General features: G+C 45.4%; 2 protein-coding genes across 8 annotated transcripts in view; both read left to right on the forward strand.

The window, feature by feature from the left end:
• LOC110531857 (echinoderm microtubule-associated protein-like 3) overlaps nt 1-9,901 on the forward strand; it is a 31,464-nt gene extending 21,563 nt beyond the window's left edge. For 5 of the 6 annotated variants that reach the window (XM_036987730.1, XM_036987731.1, XM_036987729.1 and 2 more), the window contains 18 exons: nt 57-177; nt 543-692; nt 879-948; nt 1,046-1,156; nt 4,336-4,431; nt 5,473-5,607; nt 5,949-6,087; nt 6,204-6,293; nt 6,474-6,625; nt 6,754-6,879; nt 7,191-7,322; nt 7,406-7,473; nt 7,709-7,797; nt 7,948-8,045; nt 8,214-8,301; nt 8,438-8,536; nt 8,645-8,775; nt 8,879-9,901. In XM_036987730.1, coding sequence (XP_036843625.1) covers nt 57-177; nt 543-692; nt 879-948; nt 1,046-1,156; nt 4,336-4,431; nt 5,473-5,607; nt 5,949-6,087; nt 6,204-6,293; nt 6,474-6,625; nt 6,754-6,879; nt 7,191-7,322; nt 7,406-7,473; nt 7,709-7,797; nt 7,948-8,045; nt 8,214-8,301; nt 8,438-8,536; nt 8,645-8,775; nt 8,879-9,079 — 2,096 coding nt within the window. In that variant the 3' untranslated portion in view covers nt 9,080-9,901. The remainder of the gene's footprint in view (nt 1-56; nt 178-542; nt 693-878; nt 949-1,045; nt 1,157-4,335; nt 4,432-5,472; nt 5,608-5,948; nt 6,088-6,203; nt 6,294-6,473; nt 6,626-6,753; nt 6,880-7,190; nt 7,323-7,405; nt 7,474-7,708; nt 7,798-7,947; nt 8,046-8,213; nt 8,302-8,437; nt 8,537-8,644; nt 8,776-8,878) is intronic. The other variant, XM_036987732.1, reaches the window with a different exon arrangement.
• Nucleotides 9,902-10,178: 277 nt separating this feature from the next.
• The window catches only part of LOC110531858 (metastasis-associated protein MTA2), a 32,394-nt gene continuing 30,107 nt past the window's right edge, over nt 10,179-12,465 (forward strand). Inside the window, exon 1 of one of the 2 annotated variants that reach the window (XM_021615325.2) lies at nt 10,179-10,756. In XM_021615325.2, coding sequence (XP_021471000.1) covers nt 10,729-10,756 — 28 coding nt within the window. In that variant the 5' untranslated portion in view covers nt 10,179-10,728. The remainder of the gene's footprint in view (nt 10,757-12,465) is intronic. The other variant, XM_021615326.2, reaches the window with a different exon arrangement.

Raw genomic sequence — 12,465 nt, forward strand, 5'->3', positions numbered from 1 at the left:
TGTATCCATGGTCCAGTCTTGTCATACATGTTTCTTCATCTGTCATTGGCTGACAGGTCAATCAATCAAGATGTTCATCCGTGGCCGACCAATCACCATGTACGTCCCCTCCAACATCCAGAACTACGATGACCTGAGGATGGAGCCACCTGTAGAGAAACTGGAACTCGATTGGGTGTATCCTTCCTAAGTCCCTCCCACAAGTCACGACCAATGGGGCTTTGATCTAGCAACATACTGTGTGTTTTTAAATCCCAGTCATGGTTGTTTAGAATATTTGATATCCTATAGTGCAAAGTTTATTGGATGAAAGCCATTAAGTCCATTTTGCCCATGAGTCAGATAGAGACATGTATGTAAATTCCCTAATGTCCTTGAGCCAAGCCATCCGCTCCTCAGGTCAGTGGAAGTTGTGTCACCCATAAATCAACAATTATTATGGGTGTAGCTGTGGGTGAAATTGCTTTAGGCTGAATTAATGATTTTAGACTGATCAGCCAATGAGACGTTTCAGTGATGTCACCTTGACTGGAGCCGCATAGTTACGGTTACCGGGGGCGCGACTGCCGAGCCAACCTGTACCTGCTGGCGTCGGGGGAGGCAGTATACTTCATCGCGTGTGTGGTGGTGCTGTACCACATCAACAACCGCACTCAACGCCACTACAGCAAACACACAGACTGTGTCCGCTGGTGAGTGGCTCACGTTGAACCATGACCTCTCATATCATAATTCAAGTTTGTTTGTCATGTGTACAAAATACAACAAACTGTACAAAATCAACACAAATTGTTGTTGAGCAAGCAAAATACGAGAATTGATTGTCAAGTGAAAAGAAAGTGATGCTGTGTAAAAATCACAATTTGTCTGTCCTTCAGTCTAACCATCCATCCAGACAAGGTGCGGGTGGCGTCGGGACAGACGGCTGGGGTGGATAAGGATGGCAAGGTGAGGCAATTTATGAATGAAAAATGTTTACTAAATCTATGTACTGTAAATGGTCACACTTATCATCAAGTCCTATACGTCTAATTGTGTCTCTCAGCCCCTGCAGCCTTATGTCCACATATGGGATTCCTCCACACTGATCACCCTACAACAGATAGGACTTGGCACGTTTGAGCGAGGTGTAGGATCTGTGGCCTTCTCCTTTGCAGTAAGTGATCATCCTTACTACAAAACACCCCTCCTCCCACACACTAGATGTGACTGAGTTTAACGGTCTATATGTTTTAAGTACCTTGTCCTTTGTCAACTCACTAAGGCTTTTGAAGAACTCCTGACACTAAATCTCCATGCAACACTCACAAACAACCAATGCAGGCTTACATTGAGAGAGATGGATAAACTCAGCAACAACAAAAAAGAAACATCCCTTTTTCAGGACCCTGTCTTTCAAAGATCATTCGTAATAATCAAAATAACTTCCCCGATCTTCATTGTAAAGGGTTTAAACACTGTTTCCCATGCTTCAACCATAAACAATTAATGAACATGCACCTCTGGAATGGTCCTTAAAACACTAAACGCTTACAGATGGTAGGCAATTAAGGTCACAGTTAAAAAAACTTAGGACACTAAAGAGGCCTTTCTACTGACTATGAAATCACCAAAAGAAAGATGTCCAGGGTCCCTGCTCATCTGCGTGAACGTGACTTAGGCATGCTGCAAGGAAGCATGAGGACTGCAGATGTGGCCAGGGAAATAAATTGTCCGTACTGTGAGACGCCTAAGACGGTGCTACAGGGAGACAGGATGGACAGCTGATCGTCCTCGCAGTGGCAGACCACGTCTAACAACACCTGCACAGGATCGGTATATCCGAACATCACACCTGCGGGACAGGTACAACAACAACTGGACATGGCACAACCAGGAACGCACACCAGGAACGCACAATCCCTTCATCAGTGCTCAGACTGTCCACAATAGGCTGAGAGAGGCTGGACTGAGGGCTTGTAGGCCTGTTGTAAGGCAGGTCCTCACCAGACATCACCGGCAACAACCCACCTTCGCTGGACCAGACAGGACTGGCAAAAAGGTCTCTTCACTGACGAGTCGCGGTTGTCTCACCAGGGGTGATGGTCGGATTCGCATTTATCGTCGAAGGAATGAGCGTTACACCAAGGCCTTGCGCATGTCTGGGACCTGTTGGATTGGAGGGTGAGGGCTAGGGCCATTCTCCCCAGAAATGTTCGGGAACTTGCAGGTGTCTTGGTGGAAGAGTAGGGTAACAAATCACAGCAATAACTGTCAAATCTGGTGCAGTCCATGAGGAGGACATGCACTGCAGTACTTAATGCAGCTGGTGGCCTCACCAGATACTGACTGTTACTTTTGATTTTTACCCCCCCCCCCCCTTTGTTCAGGGACACATTAATTAATTTCTGTTAGTCACATGTCTGTGGAACTTGTTCAGTTTATATCTCAGTTGTTGAGTCTTGTTATGTTCATACAAATATTTACACATGTTAAGTTTGCCGAAAATAAACGCAGTTGACAGTGAGAGGACGTTTTCTTTTTTTTGCTGAGTTATATATATATACACACTGCTCAAAAAAATAAAGGGAACACTTAAACAACACAATGTAACTCCAAGTCAATCACACTTCTGTGAAATCAAACTGTCCACTTAGGAAGCAACACTGATTGACAATAAATTTCACATGCTGTTGTGCAAATGGAATAGACAACAGGTGGAAATTATAGACAATTAGCAAGACACGCCCAATAAAGGAGTGGTTCTGCAGGTGGTGACCACAGACCACTTCTCAGTTCCTATGCTTCCTGGCTGATGTTTTGGTCACTTTTGAATGCTGCCGGTGCTTTCACTCTAGTGGTAGCATGAGACGGAGTCTACAACCCACACAAGTGGCTCAGGTAGTGCAGCTCATCCAAGATGGCACATCAATGCGAGATGTGGCAAGAAGGTTTGCTGTGTCTGTCACTGTAGTGTCCAGAGCATGGAGGCGCTACCAGGAGACAGGCCAGTACATCAGGAGGCCGTAGGAGGGCAACAACCCAGCAGCAGGACCGCTACCTCCGCCTTTGTGCAAGGAGGAGCAGGAGCAGCACTGCCAGAGCCCTGCAAAATGACCTCCGGCAGGCCACAAATGTGCATGTGTCTGCTCAAACGGTCAGAAACAGACTCCATGAGGGTGGTAGGTAGGCCCGTCGTCCACAGGTGGGGGTTGTGCTTACAGCCCAACACCGTGCAGGACGTTTGGCATTTGCCAGAGAACACCAAGATTGGCAAATTCGCCACTGGTGCCCTGTGCTCTTCACAGATGAAAGCAGGTTCACACTGAACACATGTGACAGTCTGGAGACGCCGTGGAGAACGTTCTGCTGCCTGAAACATCCTCCAGCATGACCGGTTTGGCGGTGGATCAGTCATGGTGTGGGGTGGCATTTCTTTGGGGGGCCGCACAGCCGTCCATGTGCTCGCCAGAGGTAGCCTGACTGCCATTAGGTACCGAGATGAGATCCTCAGACCCCTTGTGAGACCATATGCTGGTGCGGTTGGCCCTGGGTTTCTCCTAATGCAAGACAATGCTAGACCTCATGTGGCTGGAGTGTGTCAGCAGTTCCTGCAAGAGGAAGGCATTGATGCTATGGACTGGCCCGCCCGTTCCCCAGACCTAAATCCAATTGAGCACATCTGGGACATCATGTCTCGCTCCATCCACCAACGCCACGTTGCACCACAGACTGTCCAGGAGTTGGCGGATGCTTTAGTCCAGGTCTGGGAGGAGATCCCTCAGGAGACCATACGCCACCTCATCAGGAGCATGCCCAGGCGTTGTAGGGAGGTCATACAGGCACGTGGAGGCCACACACACGACTGAGTCTCATTTTGACTTGTTTTAAGGACATTACATCAAAGTTGGATCAGCCTGTAGTGTGGTTTTCCACTTTAATTTTGAGTGTGACTCCAAATCCAGACCTCCATGGGTTGATAAATTTGATTTCCATTGATAATTTTTGTGTGATTTTGTTGTCAGCACATTCAACTATGTAAAGAAAAATGTATTTAATAAGAATATTTTATTAATTCAGATCTAGGATGTGTTATTTTAGTGTTCCCTTTATTTTTTTGATCAGTTTGATATGCCGTTTTAGCAGATGCTTTTATCCAAAGCGACTTACCGTCATGTGTACATATATTTTGCTATGGGTAGCCTCAGTGGAATGAACCCGCGACCCTTCAGACGGTTTCACATTAGCTATTGATCTCCGTTTCCCTGTCCTTGTGACTCTGCATCACCTCTCCATCTGCCATATGGCCTCACTGGTTCCTTCTCTCGCTCATACTTACGTCTCCTCCGCTTGCAGGACTCTGGAGCCTTCCTCTGTGTGATTGATGACTCCAATGAACACATGCTGTCTGTGTGGGACTGCGCCAAAGGAACCAAGCACGCAGAGGTTAAGGTAAAGCAATGCACCAAGACACACACACATGCACACTTGGCATTCATGCAAGCACACAGGCACGGACACACCTACATGCATGCACACGAACACACACACACACTCATATATTCATATTGCACAGTAGGTTTATTGCAGTAAAATAGTAATAATCAATATCATTTACAGTATACATCTGCTTCCTTGTGCTATAACAAACCTGCTCATGTACATGAAATAAGCCTCTAGTGTAGCCTTTTTGCTGGGAGCCAAGCCTGTCATTTGTGTGCGTAGGCTTTGTTAAAGCCAGCATTCCTTAGAGTGAGAATCTGTAGATGCCTGAAAAAAGAGGACTGTTTGCGTAGATTAAGAAAAAAATATGGCGTCCACGTCATCTCGTTCTGTCGCAGACTTCTGTCCCAAATTTCTCAACTTCCCTGAGAGTAAGTTCAGCAACGTTGCCACGGCAACTGTGTAAATATTTTAGACAGTGAATTTGTCAGTGTGTGCGCGCGTGTGTGACTGTGTGTGTGTGTTGGTGGGTGGTTTGGATATTAGGTGGGTGTTTATATGAGCTCATTTCCTGTCTTCGGTCCTCAGTTTCTTGTAGCACACATGTATGAATCGCCAAATTGATTTTGCATAAGCATAATTTGTCGAGAGTGCCATAGATTCAAGAGTACAGTTTTGGATCTCCAGCAAAAATTGGGAGTGGTCACATGGTCGGGCGGGCGGGCAGGAGGGGGGGGTTAGCATCCCACATAAATATAGCAGTTTGTTCAATGTACAGTATGTAACATATGCCCATCCCCCACTGGACTGTAATGTAATAGTTCAATGCTTTGTTTCATATAGTGCAGCTGCTGCCCATTGAGACTTTGGTGCAGGAGTGTTAGGCATTATACCCTCTTTTACAACATTGTCCTCAAGTTAATTCCAAGGGTGGCAAAATCATAGAAATGCAGTTCTGAGATATTGGGATTCACCGTTTTCAATTGATATTTAGCATTTGAATCAATTATTTCATGACTTGAACTCTTCTCCTGGTGTGTGTTAATCCAGAGCACCAACGAGGCAGTGTTTACAGTAGAGTTCAACCCCAACGACAGCACCAACATCATCACCTGTGGGAAGTCTCACGTCTACTTCTGGACGCTAAGTGCTGGCTCTCTCACCAAGAAACAGGGCATCTTTGGGGTGAGTGTAATCCATTATAAGCCCCTACAAGTACATTGACAGCCTTTTTCACATTGTCAAAAGGTTAACAGCACCCTGTAAATATGACCGACTGGGTATATCAAACCCGGCTAATTTGAATGCCTCAAGAAAGACTATTATAGCCCACTGAGCTAAAGCCTAGACTAGTCTGCAGGTCTCAGGCAAGGCTATTTATCACTGAACCACCTCCACTACATATAGTCATTCATACTCTTTTGTTGTATAAATGTTTGTCTTTATCTACTGTCAGAAATACAAAGATCCCAATAAATATAGTCATTCAAACTTGTTTGTGATGTTTCCTCTCTCTTCTCTTTTAGAAATACAAGAAGCCCAAGTTCATCCAGTGCTTTGTGTTCAGCCTGACGGGAGACGTGCTGACTGGGGACTCAGAGGGGAACATCCTGACATGGGGCAAATCACCCGGCGACGTCAAGACACTGGGGAAAGGGGCCAAAGGTAACTAACTGTCTGTTCCAAATTACAACTAGGTTCTCCATATGAAATAAATGTAATACCTTTTTTTTTTTTTTTTTTTTTTTCCCATGGATAAAATATCGTTTCATTTGATTTAGTACCTCCTCAACCAACTATGCTACCAGACTCCATAGCTGTGACACTTTTTTTTCCCCTTGCTCTCCAAATGTGTGAGACCTGTGACAATAGTAAGTAAGTAGCCTTGGCTTGTGTGAGCCGGAACGGCTCATAGGAGCAGGAGCCCATCTCCTGTTTCTGTAGAGTGAGGCAGCATGATGTACAAGTTACACCCCCTGGACAGGACGCTCGTCGTATCGCAGGGCCTGTGACAATAGACAAAGTCATCTTCTCACTTCCTCCTTTTGCAGAGACATTCCAGATCATGCGGCAGACGCGGGCCCACGACGGCAGTGTGTTTACTCTGTGTATGCTGCAGGGGGGTGCTCTCCTCAGCGGCGGGGGCAAAGACCGTAAGATCATCCGCTGGAGCGCTGACCTTGCACCCGAGAGAGAGTGTGAGGTGAAAGACGCGTGTGTGTGTGTGCATTGTCGCTCTTAATAACCAAACTGAGCGTGTTACAACCCCTTTTTGTGGCTATTTATGTATTATTTCAGAATAATACCTACGTTTTTATGTATTTGTTATAGATTCCAGAAAAGTTTGGGGCGGTCCGTTGCATTGCGGATGTAGACGGGGAAGAGTTGTTGGTTGGTACCACCCGAAATGCCATCCTGAGGGGCACTTTCTCTGACGGCTTTGTGGCTATAGTACAGGTATGTAAACATTAGCATGATGGAGTATATGTCGAGTGATATGTGGAATGGTTTGCGGTTACACACCTGGTCCGCACATGTTCTGCGTTCCGATTCCCTACACGTCTCCCCGACGTGCACAGCGCACTTTCTCGCTCCCCGTTGTGGATTTAAAAGCATTCGATTGTTGTATCCATGGGCCAAACTACTGGAGGTGTCAACCATGTCTTACTCCAGTCCAATCAGTGTCGAGGAGTGAACATTGAGGCTTAGAGAATAGAAACCTTAAGCCAGCGTGTGTGTGATAGTGTGTGTTGCTCTCCTCTGTGCAGGGCCATGTGGATGAGATGTGGGGCTTGGCCACACACCCCTCCCAGGATGTCTTCCTCACCTGTGGACATGACAGACAGGTGTGCGTGTGGAACACAGAGGAGCACAAACTGGACTGGTGCACCACGCTAGAGGTGAGCGGGCATAAATGCACACACCTACACACACACACACACGGTGAAACATATTCTTAAATACTTATCCTCATATTTTTCAGGAGTATGGACTGTGTGCTGATTTCTGTCCCAATGGGGCTGTGGTGTCTGTTGGGCTCAGCACAGGCAGGTGAGACACTCCACTCTGAAATACAACCGCATCAAACACGAAGACGAGAGCAGGCAATAGAAGTATTTCATTCGTTATCTGCTAATCTACTGCGTTAATCAGTGTCAATGCGTTCCTGTTTGTCACGATGTCGACGCTAGATATTTACCCCAAACTCCGGGACGATAAAGCAGACTCGTTTGCCTGGAGGATCGAACCTTCACGCTGGTTGTGTTCCTCTCTCTCCCTGTAACAGGTGGCTGGTCCTTGACCTGCAGACCAAAGACATAGTCTCAGACTACACCGACGGGAATGAACAGCTGTCCGTAATGAGATACTCAACAGGTCAGAGGTCAAGCTCCTTCAGTGTGTCACAATGGAGCGAACGTCAATCATGCTTCAGCAATACGTGCTGACTCACCACTAGGTTTGACCTCTGTTTGTATTTATCTCTATTTGGAACATGTTTTTTTTTTTGTTTTTTTACCCTTTCAGATGGTAGCTTCCTGGCAGTGGGTTCCCATGACAACTTCATCTACATCTATAACGTCACAGAGAGTGGACGGCGCTACTCCCGCTACGGAAAGTGTAACGTAAGTTGCAGTGCCGTCCTGGGATGTTGCGGATGGTTGTGGATTATTTATGTCATGAATGAATGATCCATTGTGGGTTACAGTTTGGAGCACAGTGGCCCTGTTGTTCAGTCAGACGCGGGACATATTCGTCACGTTGTGTCACTTTGTCATGTCTGTCACTTTTAGGGTCACTCCAGCTTCATCACTCACCTTGATTGGTCCAAAGACGGGAAGTACATTATGTCCAACTCAGGCGATTACGAAATCCTTTACTGTGAGTGACTGTGCAAACATCTACATTTTTTTATTTGTGCATTTGTGTCTCATTTGAACACGTGTATATTTTTTATATGACAACATGTCTAATTTCCCCTAAGTCAATTATCCTAAGGACTATTTTACTCAAACAGGGGACATCGCTGGAGGCTGCAAACTGCTGAGGAACCGCTATGAGAGCAAAGACAGAGAATGGGCGTCCTACACCTGCGTACTGGGCTTCCACGTCATGGGTGAGAAGAACCAGCATTCAAACTATCACGAGCCTCTCAATATCACTCAACCCTTTACCTGTGGCTGAGGGGCTGACGTGTTGTGTGTTATTGTGCGTCGTCCCACAGGTGTGTGGTTGGAGGGTTCAGACGGTACAGACATCAACGCCCTCTGTCGCTCCCACAATGAGAGAATGGTGGCGGTGGCCGACGACTTCTGTAAAGTCCACCTCTTCCAGTACCCCTGCCCTAAACCCAAAGTCAGTAATAATTCAGTGCCACATTTTTCAATTGATTTCAATCATTTTTACTCCTTCCACCAGACAGCTCACCACATATCAACTGTCTTCTTTTACCCATCAGGCTCCAAACCACAGCTATGAGGGCCACGGCAGTCACGTGACCAACGTGCGCTTCACCCACTGTGACAGTCACGTGCTCTCCATGGGCGGCAAGGACACCTGTATCCTCCAGTGGAGGGTCAAGAGAGGAGGGACGGGGGACAGCGGTGGAGACCGCCTACACTCCTCCTCTTCCACCTCAACCAGCTCCCCAGAACCTTAAGGGAGAGAAGGAGACATGGAGAGAAAGACAGAGACTGAGAGAATCAGAGAGAGGCTGATAGAGAGACAAAGGGGAGAGAACGTTTACAGAGGGAGAGCGAGAGGGAGGGAGCAACTTAGAAAGAGAGTGGCTTCTGGACCTGTGGCGTAGTGTTTGTGTCTGGCTTTTAAATCGAAGCAGGTTTAGGAATCACATCCCTGATGTCCACAGGATTCTCTGTTCAAACACAATGGAGTTTTGTAATGCAGATATGAGCCACACATGACGTAATGAAAACATTTAATACATCTGGGCACAATTTACTTCTCAGAATGAGTGAAATGCTGTTGCATCTTTGTGAATTTCCTAGATTGATGCAATTGAAAAAGGTCAAACTGTTAACAACTGACTGTTGGGACTGCCATCAATTGTTGAAAACATTCCAAAATATCCTATTTTGTTTACTAAATTGTTTACCATGCCAACTTACCCTATTGATGTTTTATGGTTGTCTTCTCATAAATGTCATATAAAATCATACATATCTTGTGCTGTTGCGATCTATGAATATTAACTTTTTATGTGCTTCTGACAAATTTTGCATTTTGCCACATGTTGACAATCACTCAAGTGCCTTAGAATTGAATAACAAAAATATTTGCTTTACTCATTGTAGTTTAAACTAATCTCCTGAGTATTAGACAAATTTCCGAAATGTTTACCTTCATTGTACACTTTGCTTTTGTATTGGATTTCTTCTATGTTTATTTAAAAGTACTTTTGAATGGGTCGTGGTTTTCTTTGTCTCCAGATATTTCGATCAATAAACTATGACAAACTAGTGCTTATGAATTCATAGCATCCTTCATTATAAAAGCATGCCTGCATTTCCAGTTACACTGTAGCGCTAAAAACTGTATGCAATCGAAATGAACGCTAGAGGGGAGTGTTGTTCAAATGATGACCTTTGAGTTGTCATTTTGCTTACTGCATCAATGTAGATTTTAGAGGAAGTCTGATGGAAGGCTGTTTCTCATCAAAGTGCTCATCTGCATACTCTTCATGCGAAATATGCGAATCAGATTATCTGCCTTCAGTATTACTTGACTTATATCTATGGGCTGACACAATAATGTTGGTGTTGGTGATGGTTGGAGCAACTCTGTCTTGCTGAGAATTGTGTGTGTGTGTGTGTGTAATAAGTAGCCGGAGTTTTCCGATTCGAAGTTACATTTTCCGGAGATGACGTTTACAAACGAGGGGGAGCAGTGTGTGTGTGTGTGTGTGTGTGTGTGTGTATACTGAGCGGAGGTGAAGAAGAGGAGGATGAAGCTGGGAGCTGAGGATGGGAGGAAGAGTGGAGTAAGAGACAGGCTAGCTATCAAGGGCTGTGTATGCCTGCCTGCCTGCAAGTGTGAATGCGTGAGTGAGTGTGGAAGAGGGAGGTCGTTATCGGACTGAAACAAAAGACGCATTTTGGAACCCCGAAACATTGCAACGGAAACTTTAAACTTTTACCCGCCAGAGCTTGGCTACTGTGCCGGGTCCCGGCTTTGTTTCGCGGCGGGTGAGGTCTCTAATAAATGCAAGGATAAAATAGCTCCAGATCGACATTTTTAACGCAGGAGGGGAATCCCTTTGGACAGTGTTTTGTTGGGGGTAACGAGAGAATGGCGGCCAACATGTACCGAGTGGGAGGTAAGTATTTATTTTATTTTTTTATTTTGAGGAGCCCTCACGGTGAATGTTAGCTAGCTATGCTAGGGTAATTAGCTGGCTGATTTGCATTCGCTAGCTATCAAGCGAACGGTTGTTATTTCCGCGAATGCTGGCCACCAAGTTAGCAGGCTAGTGCTAGCTAACTTAATAGCGAGACGTGTTAAATTAGAACGCGTTCGTTGGCTAACGACCTAACGCCAGTTGTATTTTACGACTAGTTAGTCCACTTGTAGTGTAGTATAGTCAACCAAGTTTTTATATATAGCCTGCCGCTAATTGCTTTGTTGAAACCAATGATTTATGTCATTGGCTGAACCCAGCAAGTTAACTTGAGTCAAACATGGTTTGACCAGCAACATTTTTACAGTCAGGCTACCTATGTTATCTAGCTAGCTAGCTGTATATTTTTAACTCGCAAGTCAGCTTGCTAGCTACGTAGTTAGCGTAAATTAACGTTAGCATGCACGGCAAGGAAATGTATTATCGTTGGGGAAGACGTATTGTTACACTTCAAACTACTCTGCAATTTGTAACATATTTTGTAGTTACTATCATTTAGCTGCATTGTTTAGCTGCCAAGGTCAATATAGTGCATTTAGCTAAATAACAACACTGAGGTCTGCATGTTAAAAAAGCCGGTAAGCGTGCGTTGCGTTAGGTCGCAAAATGGCCAGAGTTAAGCCGGCTCCTCAATCCCTAGGGTAGACCGCTTAATTTGATCATCAACATTGCAATGATATGCGATAGTATTATTGGTGGTGAGAAAGATGATCAACATCAGTGATCTTGACTTGGTTGGTGCAACGTTGTTGTAATTCACGTTCCCTTTCATGTCTTGGCTCGAGTCAGTGTTTTGGTGGATGCACAGCTACTGTGTCTGTGAAATATAGCCATACGTTCTGGCTATTTTATCGATGTGTAAGGTTTCAACAAGAGGGTCTGTATTTAGGTCACGTTGATTAAACCGTGCTGTCTGCTTTCTGTGCATAATATAACTTGAACAATATAGCCTACAGCAGGCATTGAATTCTACATCATTGATAAAGACATACAGACGTCTTGCAATATATGTTGATGTTGCGTTGGGCTATTTTACAGGCAACAGCATAGATGGATTTAACTACTGACTGTCTGAAAGACATGACACTGCTGAGACTATTATTTCTTCCATGTCATTGTTTTAGTTGCAGGATTATGCAGTCATTGATTTCACCTCTACTAACATGACAATTTCAGTTTGGCATTTCAGCCTTTTATCCCACCCCCCACCCACAGTGCTCTATGCTGACTTTTTTTTACAAGTTGAAAAATATTCGAGGAAATAGAATCTGTAGTTTTTCAAGGTGCACTGGTGCTCCTAAATAAAAAGTCGAAGTTGCACCCCAAAATATTTAGGTGCCCTTTCCGAGTAAAATGGTCTCACTGTAGAGCCCCTCCCCCCACGGTCATCTTGGCCTTGAGACTGTGCCCGAGATGGCACTGCCCCACAGATGGTAGTGTCTTCCGGCCTGTCTGTCTGCAAGGCCTGCTTGCCTAATCCCTCACAGCACTGCATCCTAGCACCTCAGAGCGCGACAAAATGCTTATTAACCCGTGCACCGTCGCCCTCCTGGGGGGGAACCTTCCCAGAAAGCGCTCACACAAGGCAGCCATTACATCTATTGTTGTTCCTCCGCTGAGGAAAGTGA

This window comes from Oncorhynchus mykiss, chromosome 9 (genome assembly GCF_013265735.2).
Source record: "Oncorhynchus mykiss isolate Arlee chromosome 9, USDA_OmykA_1.1, whole genome shotgun sequence".
NCBI classification, from domain to species: domain Eukaryota; kingdom Metazoa; phylum Chordata; class Actinopteri; order Salmoniformes; family Salmonidae; genus Oncorhynchus; species Oncorhynchus mykiss.